The following is a 13,995-nucleotide window of genomic DNA, read 5'->3' on the forward strand; positions in this document are numbered from 1 at the left end:
TACTCCCTTTCTATGAATTTGCTAATTCCACTGGGCTTAAAGCTACTCTAAACAGAGTAGGCTGGAGATGGTCCTATGGCCATTTTTCACCATACTAAAAATATTTCTGATTTCTGTCTTTCAAGTCGTGTTCACAAGTGATTTGTTTTTCCATACCACATCCTTCTCTAAAATTGAATTTCCAGAATTACAAATAAAATAGAGCTAACATTCACCAACATCTTTAGCATAAGGAATCATGAAAACATTGTAAATTCACAAGTCCAAACAATTTTGAAATAAAGAAAGACAGCACCAAGTCCTATAAAGATCATAGATTTGGGACTCTTACCTAGACTTGTCAGTTGCCAGCTGCAAACATTGAAGCAATAGCTTCCTGTAACCTTTGCTGCTCATCTATAACCGTGTTTTTTTCTTTAGAAGATATTTTTTAAAAACCAGTTTTTATTTTTGCATCTTATAAATATTTCTTCTCCAATTAGAGCTTTCAAAACCACAATTGATTTTCCAATTTCCATGATAGAATGTTTTTCTTTTCTACAGAGTCAGAGAAGTAATCCCTTGAAACCACAGAAAATAATCTTTTGAAATAAAGGAAAAAAATGATAGAGGCATTGGATCCACTGAACTGAAGATGAAACAAAGACCAGGCTACATAAATGAGAAGTGTCTGTTGAGAGGGAGGGGCTGAGTCAGGTAACACTGTTCCCTGTGGATCCCAGTTTTATCCTTCCCATCAATGAGTATAATAGGAAAATACTTGTAGTATTCGATGATGTCTTCCACTGAATCAAACTTCTGAAACACAGAAGAGAAAGTTAATGAAAATTTAGGTACCTTTGTGTCTGTAGATTAAAGTACAGCCTAAGATGCTTCGTTTTATTTAGGGAAGAGGTTAACTCATTTAACGTTTTTTAGATTGTAAAGGGGTATCAGAAAATGTGTTGTTTTTTTTAAAAAGGATGTGACAAAGAAGCTCTTGAAGGATCAGTGATAAGATTAAGGTAACGAGGGTGACCAAAAGTGAGCCCTCCGCAGCTCTCGAAACTTCCCACCCACGGAGTGATCACCAGAATCAGGTTACACTGGACAAGCTCCACTCTGTGGCTACATGTTCCTACCGTAAGCAGTTCGGATGGGTTAATTACACAGCAGTCAGACACAGAGAATCCCTGGTGCCTCCCTTACCTTGCCCCCAACTGTGACATACTAAAATGTAGAAGATCAGGGCTTGACCTTCACTTCGTAAATTAATGGGAAAGGTCTGTGGTGAAATCTCTCTCTTGTACACCCCTCTTGTTCTAAAGCATTCTAGACTAATCAGAAAGAATACTGATGGGCTTCCCTGGTGATGCAGTGGTTAAGAATCTGCCTGCCAATGCACAGGACACCCGTTGGAGCCCTGGTCCGGGAAGATTCCACATGCCACGGAGCAACTAAGCCCGTGCGCCACAACTACTGAGCCTGCGCTCTAGAGCCCGTGAGCCACAACTACTGAAGCCTGCGCGTCTAGAGCCCGTGCTCCACAACAAGAGAAACCACTGCAGTGAGAAGCCCTCGCACGGCAGCAAAGAGGAGCCCCCACTCACCCCAACTGGAGAAAGCCGGCACGCAGAAACGAAGACCCAATGCAGCCAAAAATAAAATAAATAATTTTTTTTTAAAAGAAAGAATACTGATGACCACAGGGGTCCTGGTAGTTCTTGGCCAATTTAGGTTCCTTTCCTGGGCTTCTTGTGAAATAATGAGGTGACAGTGAATCATTACACTTTTATGTTTCTAGAGATATACAGATAAAGTGCTGGAGTGATTTAATGGAAAGTAAGATGATTTCAAGTGTAGGGGAATCAGGAAGTGCTTTGTGGAAGATACAGACTTGAAATGGGCTACACATTCCAGGTGAGTCAAGTGGACAAGGTGGGTTTCAAGATCCTAAGAGCAGAGGAAGACAAGTGTACAGGTGTTGAGAACATGTGGGCACAGATAGGAATTCTGATGAGTTTGGCTGAGTTCTTGAAAGGGGCTATTTGGAGATGATCAGGAAGAAAGAGCTTGCACGACCTGCCTTTTGTAACTCAGGGCAACACTGTGAAGTGAACAGGGAGGCAAGAATGGACCTTCCCTGAAGAGCCAAGGAAACTGCAGCTCAGTGTGAAGAGTGACTTGCTTCACTTGTTACACAGCCAGAGGGCAGGACCAGGAACGCAATCTGGTTTTTCTGGACGTGTATCAGTTTCTTCCTTGCTGCAGCTTTGCTTATGGCTTGTGAACCCACTGTTCCAACAGAGCAGTGTCCGGATGATGCAGCCTGAAGGAGGGAGCTGCATTGGGGGCAACTTTGATTCTCTTTAGTTCTGTACATCCTCCCTCTGCCCAGCACAGAAATGTTTGCAAGCCTGAGGGATACTCAAGAGGGAATGAGATTGTCAAGGTCCATGTCCTCATGGAGATTCATACATTGCATTCAGGCGGGGGCAGACAGAAAGTAATTCCCTATCCAGATAGATCATTTCATTTAGGGTTAATTTGCTGTGGAAATAATCAACCTGGGGCTCGAGAACCTCACACAGTCCTCCCGGGGCCTTCCCTGACATTGACCAGTCCCTGGATCCATTCCACTCCTGTTCTTCCTGGGAACTGAGTCAACAAACCTCCGCCTTCCCCCTTATGCTCATTGAGTTGGTTTTGTCTTTTCATCTGAAAAGAGTCCTGATTAAATCTGTAAGTAACTTGCCCCTCTGAGACTGTTACTGGATCTGTGGCAGAGTTTTCAATGAGATAAACTATCTGACCACCCCTAGTGAGTACACAATCAATACTAGTCTCCACCTGATGCTAAGGTAAGGTGGTTGTCCAGCAGGGACAGTAATTGTTTTGCTACAGTAGTTGTAAGTGGAGGCCTGTGGAGCCCAAATGCCTGAGTTCCAAGCAAGGCTTTCCCACTCACTAGCGGTGTGTCCTTGGGCAAGTTTCTTACACTCTCTGTCTCAGTTTCTCTCTCTAGGAACAGTGATGGTAATATTAGGACCTACCTCTGAGGGTCATTGTGAGGGTTAATTGAGTTGACATACACAGCATTTAGAAGGGAGCTCTTTCTGCAGTGAGTGCTTAGTAAATGTCAGTCATTGCTAAGACCTCCTCCCTTCCACGTTTGCCAAGAACATGATGAAAGAGCCATGAAATCACCGTAGAAGTTTACAGACTCTCATTGTAAGCCTTTATGAAGAAAGGAAGGACATTTTTATATTTCATTTCTAGTCATAAATTAAGGACAGAATTTTCTTTCTCTCTCCTCATACTTGAAGCAAAAAATAATTTATGAAAAGAGATTTTCCATGCAGAACTCTTCTACAAAACTGGGTAACCCACATGGCACAAAGGAAATTCTCTTTCCTGGGATTAATCTTTAGAGGGAAAAAGATTAATCGTGCTTTGTAATCTCACTCCTGTTTTCTTTAGGATGGTCTCAAAATAGTGAACTCAATACTAATTATTTATAATTACTGCAGGGATGATATTTTATATGAAAGTATAATTTTAACAAGTAGTAGGAAGCAAGCAAGGAAGGAATAAATAAGTTATTCTGTCATTTCTTATTACTGACTTCTAGTCATAGGCTAACAACTGGTATATTACCCTAAAGATAATTTTTAAAAAGATTATAATTAAGCTCTTACTTTTATATTAAATTCTTTTTTTCAGGAGGACAGCAAATACCATCCTAATATTAGATCTTAAAATTTGTTTAAACCTTTTGTGATTGCCCTAAGTACCAACCATAGGCAATGTTTCACTGCCAGAAAGCTTAATCAATCTCTTTGGATACACACATGGGAGTAAAAGAAGAAAAGAGAAAAAGAGGAAGATAGAGAGGTGCAAAGAGAGAAGGAGGAGAGAGAAGCAGACCAGGGAAGTGAGAAATAAACTCATTGGTTAATTGTCTCTGTTTCCTAGTCTTTGAACTTGAATTTATCAACTAAACGTCTATCATAATTTTTAGCAACTTATCACAAACATTTGCAGGACAAGGAAATGTCTGATTAAAATTGCTCACTTCTACTAGACTCCACAGAAATGTTGACAAATGTGATTTCTAAAACTTGGCAGCAGGTAAAGCTCTGCAGGTTATTAACAAGCAGGTGCCCCGCTGGCTGGTCCAGGGCCACCAGTGTTCTACCAGGTGATAAATAGGTGCATGCATAGATGGGCACAGATTAACAGAGTATCCCCTGGATGGCAGGGACTCTGCCTTACTCTGCTCTGTGTCCTCAGAACGAAGCATTGAATCTAGCATAATGTAGGCATAAAATTAAGGCTTGGCCCTAAAACTGAACAAATGAGAGACCCGGGCTGAAAGGTGGCCTCCAAAAGATATCCCATGTCCTAATTCCTGGAAGCTGTGAATATGACCTTCTAAGCAAAAGAGTGAATATTACTTTACATGGCAAATTTAGGATTACATTAAGTATCTTGAGAGGAAGGTCTTGAGAGAGGGGCTGATCCTACGTTATCTGTAAAAGCAACCACCTGAATCCTCATAAGATAGAAACAGAGGGAGATTCGCATGGAGAAGAGGAGGAGGCGTGTGACCTCAGATGCAGAGATCAGAGTGATATGGCCACAAGCCAAGAAAGCCACAGTTTGCCGACAGCCACCGGAAGCTGGAAGTGGCCAGAAGGATCTTCCCCCAGAGCCTCCAGTAGAAGGGTGGCCTGTCAATACTTTGATTTCAGATTTCTAGACTCCAGAACTTCAAAAGAATACATATTTATTGTTTTAAGCTACTAATTTTGTGGCACTTGGTTACAGCAATCCCAGAAAACTAATATACTGGATGCTCCCTGAATCTAAATTCAGACACGAGTTTCTAGCCACATGGCTAGCGGAATGACCCAAATTTATAATATACAGCAAAATGGACCTTCTCAGGCTCATTCTTTGCAGGCATATGTGGATTTGCTGGCCTTCTGTGCTTGTGACAGGTGTCAACAAGCTGTGCCTTCCCGGGGACCCATCCAGGTTTCTTCTGAAACTTTTATGGCCTCATGTGAGCTTTTCATCTGTGTCCGGGACACACAGGCCCAGTGAAAGGGCCTTAGGGTATCATTTAAGAGAGAAATGATACTTAGCACCTGCCTCTATGTTTCTGGCACTCTCTTTACAGCATCTCCTCTTACACTCAGAATACCTCCCTTGGAATAGGTGTCACTGCATTGTATGTGGGGATAAAGTCTAAAGTTTGAAAGACAATCAAAAAGCCACAGGAAATCAAAATTATCCTTGAAAACCCTGTGCCTCATTATGTTTCCCCTGCAGAATTGGACTAAGATGCTACTTCTTTATTCAAACACCAGATGAAGTAACTAGTACCTGGCTTGCATTTAGCAGAGCCTTGCTGTAGCAAATTCTTTTCTTAGAGATGGGAGATTCTTCCTCAGCAAGGCAAAGGGCTCGAACTGTGAAAGGTGTGCAGGAACTGAGAACAATCTAGATCATCCCCCTCTTACACCAGGGCATGGCTCGTTCAGAAGAGAGTCAGGAAGAACTACCTGTAAATTGTGATTTTTAACCCACGACCTGGCACACAGTAAGCTCCATGGAAGTCTTAGCTTTTTTTCAACTGAAGTTCTGGGCTGTTTTCAAATGGACTGGGGATCATTTGCATTTGCTATGATGCTATCTGAGACTATGTGAAAAAGTCAATATTTTTGCAGACTATATTGAACCCCAGCTTTGGCATGTACTAGCTGTGGCTGTGGGCCAGTTACTTCACATTTCTGTGCCTCAATTTCACCATCTGTTAAATGGAGGTATCAACAGCACCTACCCCACAGGGTTGCTATGGGATTAAACCGATCAAGTTAATTAATAATTGTTAACTGCACAGAATAGTGCCTGTGCATAATAAACGTATGTAAGTGTTAAATAAACATATGAAAAGGAGACTCTTGCTTGGGGGTTGCATGAGAGGAGGAAATTCCATAATAACACAAAAAGTGTTAAAATAGGGTTTTGAATTCTTTTTTTTTAGGTTATATAAATGAAAATTTATTTAGATTGAGAAAAAATCTCAAAATATTACAATACTTTTGGCCTAAAAATACTACAAATATAAAAATCTAGGAAAATGATGTCTATTTTATTTTTTTTAATTTTTATTTTTCAATTGAAGTATAGTTGACTTACAATGCTCCAGGTATACAGCAAAGTGATTCAATTATACATAGGCATTTGAATTCTTAAGGGGTCCTTGGTGACAATAATGAGAGCAGCTCACCTGAAAGCTGGTGGTCTAATCCAGGGGCTGTCATTATGACAACCTGCTGAGGGCTGCAGTGAACTGGCTGGCAATCTGATTCAACACTATTAGGAAGTTATCACAGGGTCACTGTTTCTTCTCTTTTATAAGCAGACCAAAGTATGGCTTGTTGGGAAAAAAGCTTTTTGGTTTTTTTTTTAATGAGAATGTCTATGAGCTGGAAGAAAATACAGAAGGATAAAGGGATACTGAGCTGGAAATTCCATTAGCCATAGGTGTCTGGACCTAAGGGGAACCATGTTTTAGTTATTGCCATGACTTAGTGATAATAATGAAAAAAAATCATAACCAACATTTATGATATGTCAATAATCAGTGTTCTGAGTGTTTTACATTCATTAACTCACTAATCCTCATCACAAAAGAAAAAATTGGCTACTTCTCTTTTTAGTTTTGCTGTAACCCTTTCTTACTGTGGCAATATTTGACAGATTTATGTATTAATCTATTTATTCACTCATGTTCTCCTTTATGTCAAAACTTTCCCAGGCTGGAACAAAGGCTGGTGAACTGATCCCATGGTAGGTAGCCTGGCAGGTGCTGACCACACCTCTCCAGCCACATATGAGTCTCAGAAAAGGACTCTGGGTCAGACCCTGGGTTTAAGCTGGAACCTTCACACACATGCCTTCGTGAAGCATTTTGGTAGCCCTGGCAATAGTCCTTATTTTGATATCTATTGAAAATCAATAGATATTTGTGTGACAGTTCTGGTTTCATACTGTTCCAGTTTTCTTGGGCCTCCATAATAAAGTACCACCGACCAGGGTGGAGGTAGAGGGACTTAAATGACAGAAATTCATTTTCTCACAGATCTGGAGGCCAGAAGTCCAAGAACAAGGTGTCAGCAGGATTGGTTTCTTCTGAGGCCTCTCTCCTTGGCTTGTAAATGGCCATTTTCTCCCTGTGACTTCACATCTGTGTGTGTCTGTGTCCTAATTTCCTCTTCTCATAAGGGCACTACTCATATTGGATCAGGGCCCACCCTAGTGACCTCACTTTACCTTAGTCACCTCTTTAAAGACCCTATCTCCAAATACGGTCACATTCTGAGGTGCTGGGGGCTAGAATTTTCACATAGGAATTTGGGAGGTGGACACAGTTCAGCCCATAATATATACCAACAGATAAAATTGAGGTCTGGAGATGCTAAGGGAGAATCACTGAATTATAGAAGTCTAGACTTGAAAAGAACATTTAAAGTTGAAGAAACTAAAGCTCAGAGAAGTTAAGTGACTGGCCTGAGCTCACATACTTAGTAAATGGTGACAGAATTTGAACTCTGCCTTTCCCTCCATCCCTTTTTCCCTTCCCTCCTTCCTTCCTTCCCTCTTTCCTCCCTCCCTCCCTTCTTTCCTTCCTTCCTTCCTTCCTAGAAGAATTGAAAGACCAGCCTCTGTTTGCCCTCTCACTACTTGTGCATCTCTAGCCATTTACTTAATTTTCTAAGCCTCAGTTTCCCTACATCTAAGATAGGGATGACCATTATATCGAAGAGTTGTTGAGGGTTAAAATAAGATAATGCAGACAGACCAAGCCTAGCATAAACACAGCGAAAATCAATCTCTTTTCCCTTTTCTCTCTGATTGATTTATACAGTTATTAATGAATGCTTTAGTTGAGTCATTCTTTCACCTAGCCATCTGTTAGCAGATGTGTACCAAGCACAGGCGTGCTCAGTGTAGCACTGGATGCTGTGATTGAGGTCATATTCAATGTAGGGACACACACCTACCTAATGCCATCAGTTGTCATCAGAAATGGCTGCAGTGGGAGTTCAGCGATGGGTGGGGAAGGAGTGTGGCATTAATGTGGGGCTCAGTGGAGGCTTTCTGGCAGGGAGAATGTAGATGTATTTTACAGAATGAGTTTTCTTTAATAGGCAAAGCAGGATAGAGGGTGCATGGAAGGGTCCGGATTGGCTGCCAGCCCCATGAGCTAAGACATGAGCGGGAATGCTTGTGGAAGGGGCTGGAAGGATTAGATTACATTCTGCACCTCCAGGGTGGCTCTTTTCTCCAATGCTGCAGTCATGGGGATATGGAGGTGACTCGGCCAGCATCCCCTAGGTCTCCCCGTGTTGTTATCCTTAGCCTGGAAAAAGGAAGTCATTGGGTTATACCCACCTCGTCTCCTCTGAGCCCTGTCCCCAGGGCAAACTGCTGATTCCTCTCCAGGAAGCGGATTTTCACATTGTAGACTTTGTTCCCATAAAACACCACCAACACATAGGGCTCCGCCCTGGATTTTGTGGAACAGTCTCGGACCAAGAAGGTGCCATCCTGCAGCAAAAGGAAGAACAATGATCTTCTCAGGCATCAGAATCAGAATCCAACCTCCCAAATGTGGCAGCAGTGAAGCTTGTATGCCTGAGATTCCCAAATGGCTTTAGTTTTTGGCAAACCAGTTCTTTATTCAATTTAATTCAGTAAGTATTTATTGAGGGTTAGTTTGTCTAAGGGTTCTTATTTTCTCAGAAGTGAACCAGTCAGATTACAACACCCCCTACTTCAAAATCTTCCAATATCCCCTGCTGTCCTCAGCGTCATGCCTACAACCGTAGCATGATGATCAAGGATCGATGCACCAGCGTATCCTGTGGTTTTATCTCTGTCACTCCTGCAGTCTTCAGCCCCTGGATGATGGCACCAGTCAAGCCACCATTTCCCAGGGTCACCATCTTGCTTTTGGGTTCCCAGCTTTTGCACAAGCCACCCCCTCTGCATGGAATAACCCTCTCCTTCCCTCCTTGGGGGTGCCTCTCTCCATCTGCCAATGTTCACATTTCCTGTTCTGTTGATGTTCAGGTTATTATCCGAGAGACAATGGGAGCCACCGCAGGCTTTGAGCAGGAGAGGCTTTGAGCATTATAAGTTGGTCCTCTGCATGGGGAGATGTCAATATAGGACTAGGGTCCCCAAAACAGATGTGGGGCTTCAAAGTCACTGGTGTCAAAATGAGTGAAGAGACTGTATGAAGGAGAAGAAAATATAGCCTGAGGTGAGGTGAAAGGATGTTCAGGGCAAGGAAGAAGAGACAGGAAATGTTCTAAGGAGATGTCTCAAAGATAGACAGAAACCCAGAAGCTTCAGTGTCATAGAAGTGGAGGGGGAGAGAGCGAGGGTTTCCAAAAGAAGGTCAACAGTATGAAATAGTCTGAGGGCTGTGAATAGGCCAACTATAAATATAATATAAAATAATCAGGCACACCCTGGAGAGTAGCTTATGATGAAGGTCTGGTCGTAAAAGGCTAAGAAATGGAGCAATCCTCCTAAACATACACACACATACAAGGCTTAGTTTTGTGGTTACACTGTGTCATTTATATGATGAAAAATACTGAAAAGTCTGTAACTGTAATTGCATAGATTCTTGTGTAGGTGGTTATAAGTAATCTATAAAGAATAAGTCTAATTAGGTGTGTGTGATACTTACTATCCTTTATATAGATAGGTATTATATATGATAATTTATATTTATAATAACTGTTATATATATTATCTCCTGTATAGAATATATTTCATATCTATATGTTTATATATATCTATAACTAATATTTATAGATATTATGTATACATATATAATAATGATTATAATACTGTATAACAATACTATAAGTATATTAAATTTATAAATAATACTATAAAACTACAGTGATGCCATGATGATGCTGGCAGCTAAGGTTTACTGAAAACTGCTCTCAAAATGCCATGCACTTTACACACATTTCATTTGATCCTTACATAAAATTTGAGGAGGTATTTTATCCCCATTTTACAGGTAAGGGAATTAGGGTCTAATTGTTTAAGTGGATCCCCTCACACATCACAGCTAATCAATGGAATACCTGAAAGTCAAGCTGAAATTCTTTCTATAAATATACCAACCTCCAAGTACATAAAGTGGGTTCAAGGAATTTTCTGGAACCTGTTCTGCCAAAAACATTCAACTGTAATTAAAGCCTTAAGACTCAAGCACATTCTTTTTCTTTTTTACTTCTTTTCCGCTATGGTTTATCACAGGATATTGAATATAGTTCTCTGTGCTATACAGTAGGACCTTGTTGTCTATCCACTCTATACATAAAAACTTACATCTGCTAACCCCAACCTCCCACTCCATCCCTCTTCCATCCCCCTCCCCCTTAGCAACCACCAGTCTGTTCTCTACGTCCCTGAGTCTGTTTCTGTTTCATAGATAGGTTCTTTTGTGTCATATGTGTGTAACTGAATGACTTTGCTGTACAGCCGTAATTAACACAACATTGTATATCAACTATACTTCAATAAGAAAAAAAAAAAAGACTCAAACACAGAACATTGCCGAAGATCATAAAGGGAGAGGAGACCAAGACATGTGGCCAGTTTTGGGGTTTATCATCTTAGACTCTGCAATGAGTTTGTCACAATGAATCCTGCAATTTGAATTAAATTATCTTACATAAATGGGAAACACGTTTTGACAAAACTAACTGAGACAAACAAAATAGGAAAATATGAAGTCATTCAACTGAGTTTCTGTTTCTCAGTGCTTTTTGGGAGGAGGCAGAAACAGGCACAGAGAAGGGGGCAAGGGAGCGTTGAGAGTGCCCAAACATAGCTGGAAGGACATTATGTGGCATGTACATTGCCCTTCTAGTACGGTCCACACAGGGGCTCCTGGAAGCAGGTCTTCTAAGAGCTATTTTCCCTTGGGAAAGAGGCTAGAGAGCGTGACCACTGATTAGCCAAGAAGAGGCAGGGTTGGAGCTGGCACCACTGTACCACCATTAGACCCAGCAGAGGTCAGTTGTGCATGAGATTCCCTGGGGAGAGGGAAGGGAGGGTGCTCCAGCCAAGGCACCACCCAGCCACCTATGACTCCCCTTCCAGAATGTAAAGAACTCTAGTGGCTACTAGAGGCAGCTGTGCTTTTGTGAAAAGAGCACTGATCTTGAATAGAGATTCTGCCACTTTTTCTACCTTGTAGTTGAAACCTTAGCATCGGTTGCCTTATCTGGAGAATGACATAGTTTCATTAATTCCTAATATGTTCAAGATACTTTGTTAACAGCTGTATTAATTTCCTACTGTTGCTATAACAAATTCCTATGAACTTAAAGGACTAAATCACAAATTTATTCTCTTACAATTCTGGGGGTTGAAGTCCAACTTGGGTCTCACTAAGCTAAAATCAAGGTCTCAGCCAAGCTGTGTTCTTTCTAGAAACCCTAGGGGAAAATGCATTTCCTTGTTTTTTCCAGCTTCTAGAAGCCACCACTTGTGCCTTTACTTGTGGCCCTCTATGTCTAACTCTGATACTGCTGCCTCTCTCTTATAAGGACCCTTGTGATTATATTAAACCCTCCCCAATAATCCAGAATAATTTCCCTATCTCAAGATTCCTAACTTAATCCCACCTGCAAATTCCTTTTCCATACAAGGTGACATAGTCACAGGTATTGGGGATTAGAATGTGGATATATCGTGGTAGGGGGAGCATTTTCTGTTTACCATAGTAACTTACATATAATTTATCTTATTTAATTTTTTAATATTAATTCTAAAAGCTAGGCTTTATTAAAATGTATTGAGGACCTATCATTTATTCACCCATCCACTAATTAACTAACTCATTCATTTTTGTATTTCCTCATTCAGCAATGACCATTGTATTGGTTAGTTGAGGATAGGTTTTGGTGTTGCATCAGTCTTGAGAGCCTTTCTACCATTTCTAAACAATCTAGTATAGTTCCCTGCACATAGTAGAGTAGTTGCTTAATAACTATTTTCTATTTGTGATGATGGTAGTAGTAGTCATTTGATCTGATCACAAATATCCCAGGTTTTCTCTTTTTTTGGTCACATGTAGCTTTTTACTTTTTTACCCTCTTTGAAGTTAGGTCTGGTCATGGGATTTACTCTGGCCCATGAAATGTGAGCAAAGACACAGCATGTTAAATTTGAGAGGATGTGTTGAGAAGCAGTATGTGATTGGTGTGAGCATACATTGAGATGGAGCCTCTAGCAGTCTGGGTCTACCCACCCAAACCTGTCTTGAGCATGGAGCTCAAACAAAAAATAAAGTTCTGTTATGTTAAGTAACTGAGATCTCAGGGCTGTTTTTTTTTTTTTTTAATTAATCTATTAATTTATTTTTTATTAGTTTCTGCTTTATAACAAAGTGAATCAGTCATACATATACATCTGTTCCCACATCCCTTCCCTCTTGCATCTCCCTCCCTCCCACCCTCCCTATCCCACCCCTCCAGGCGGTCACAAAGCACCGAGCTGATCTCCCTGTGCTATGCGGCTGCTTCCCACTATCTATCTACCTTACGTTTGGTACTGTATATATGTCCATGCCTCTCTTTCGCTTTGTCACAGCTTACCCTTCCCCCTCCCCATATCCTCAAGTCCATTCTCAAGTAGGTCTGTGTCTTTATTCCTGTTTTACCCCTAGGTTCTTCATGACGTTTTTTTAAATTCCATATATATGTGTTAGCATACGGTATTTGTCTTTCTCTTTCTGAGTTACTTCACTCTGTATGACAGACTCTAGGTCTAACCACCTCATTACAAATAGCTCAGTTTCGTTTCTTTTTATGGCTGAGTAATATTCCATTGTATATATGTGCCACATCTTCTTTATCCATTCATCCGATGATGGACACTTAGGTTGTTTCCATCTCCGGGCTATTGTGAGGGCTGTTTGTTATTACAGCATAACCTATCACATACTGACTATTACAGCATTCATGATCCCTGCTCCTTTCCTGAAGAAGTGAGACATAAAAACCCAACTGTACCTTGGGCAGACCTGGAGGAAGGAGATGAAACTTGAACAAAGCAGAAGGAAGGCACCTTCCATTGCAACCTCCATTTATACCCCAGCTTCCACATTTGATCTCCAAAATAGTTCCTTAGGGTTGATTTTACTATTTTCATTTAACAAAGAAAGAAACTTGAATTTACAGATATGTAGGAACTTGAGAAAGTCATGCAGCTGATAAGTGGTACAACCAAGTCTGAAATCTAAAACTCTGTTTGAAAGCCCACTTTCAACGACAACCTCCCCAACACTGAGAAATACAGGGTGAGGCAAGAACTACATCAAAGCACACTGCTTGTTACATCCTGTGACCTATGGGCAGAAAACCATAGGATGACTACAGAAACAATGTGATGGGCCCTGGAGAAGGCATTACCTTGTTCTCCTTCATCAATGCCTCTTCCACTGCCTGGCGACTGTATTCTCCAATGTACCATTCATTGTGCTGGATATCCTGCAGTACAGGTTTAAAGGATGAATATTTTAGGGTCAAAGGAAATGATTAATTATTAATTAAAATTTGTTTTTATTCCACTAGTGCCAAATCACAGTTGGATTTATGGGAGATATGCAGTATAAAATTTCTGTCCCTGGATCTTGAGTTAGACACAGAAAAAGTAATGGCAGCTTAGGAATTATGAAACTGGCATGACAAAGTCTGTCTGTCATTGAAAGTAACCAGAAATCTCACTCCATCTACTGAGAAAAGTGCTTTGGCACCAAACTCCAATTGCTTAAAGTCCCATGTGGTAGTACTGGGATTTGAACCCTAGTCTGTCTGGCTTTCTCCTTGTGCCATACTACCTTATTTATACTAATTTATTTCTTTTGATTGTAAAATCCACATAACAGAGAGGAGGAAGGGC

At 40.9% G+C, this 13,995-nt stretch overlaps 1 protein-coding gene across 1 annotated transcript in view; it reads right to left on the reverse strand.

The window, feature by feature from the left end:
• Positions 1-651: 651 nt before the first annotated feature.
• CLNK (cytokine dependent hematopoietic cell linker) overlaps positions 652-13,995 on the reverse strand; it is a gene marked incomplete at both ends in the record, with an annotated part of 173,838 nt that continues 160,494 nt past the window's right edge. The window contains 3 exons of the mRNA XM_079711583.1: positions 652-798; positions 8,446-8,601; positions 13,506-13,583. Of these exons, the coding sequence (XP_079567709.1) occupies positions 652-798; positions 8,446-8,601; positions 13,506-13,583 (381 nt within the window). The remainder of the gene's footprint in view (positions 799-8,445; positions 8,602-13,505; positions 13,584-13,995) is intronic.

The sequence above is a fragment of the Hyperoodon ampullatus genome (genome assembly GCF_949752795.1).
Source record: "Hyperoodon ampullatus genome assembly, chromosome: 1".
NCBI classification, from domain to species: Eukaryota; Metazoa; Chordata; class Mammalia; order Artiodactyla; family Ziphiidae; genus Hyperoodon; species Hyperoodon ampullatus.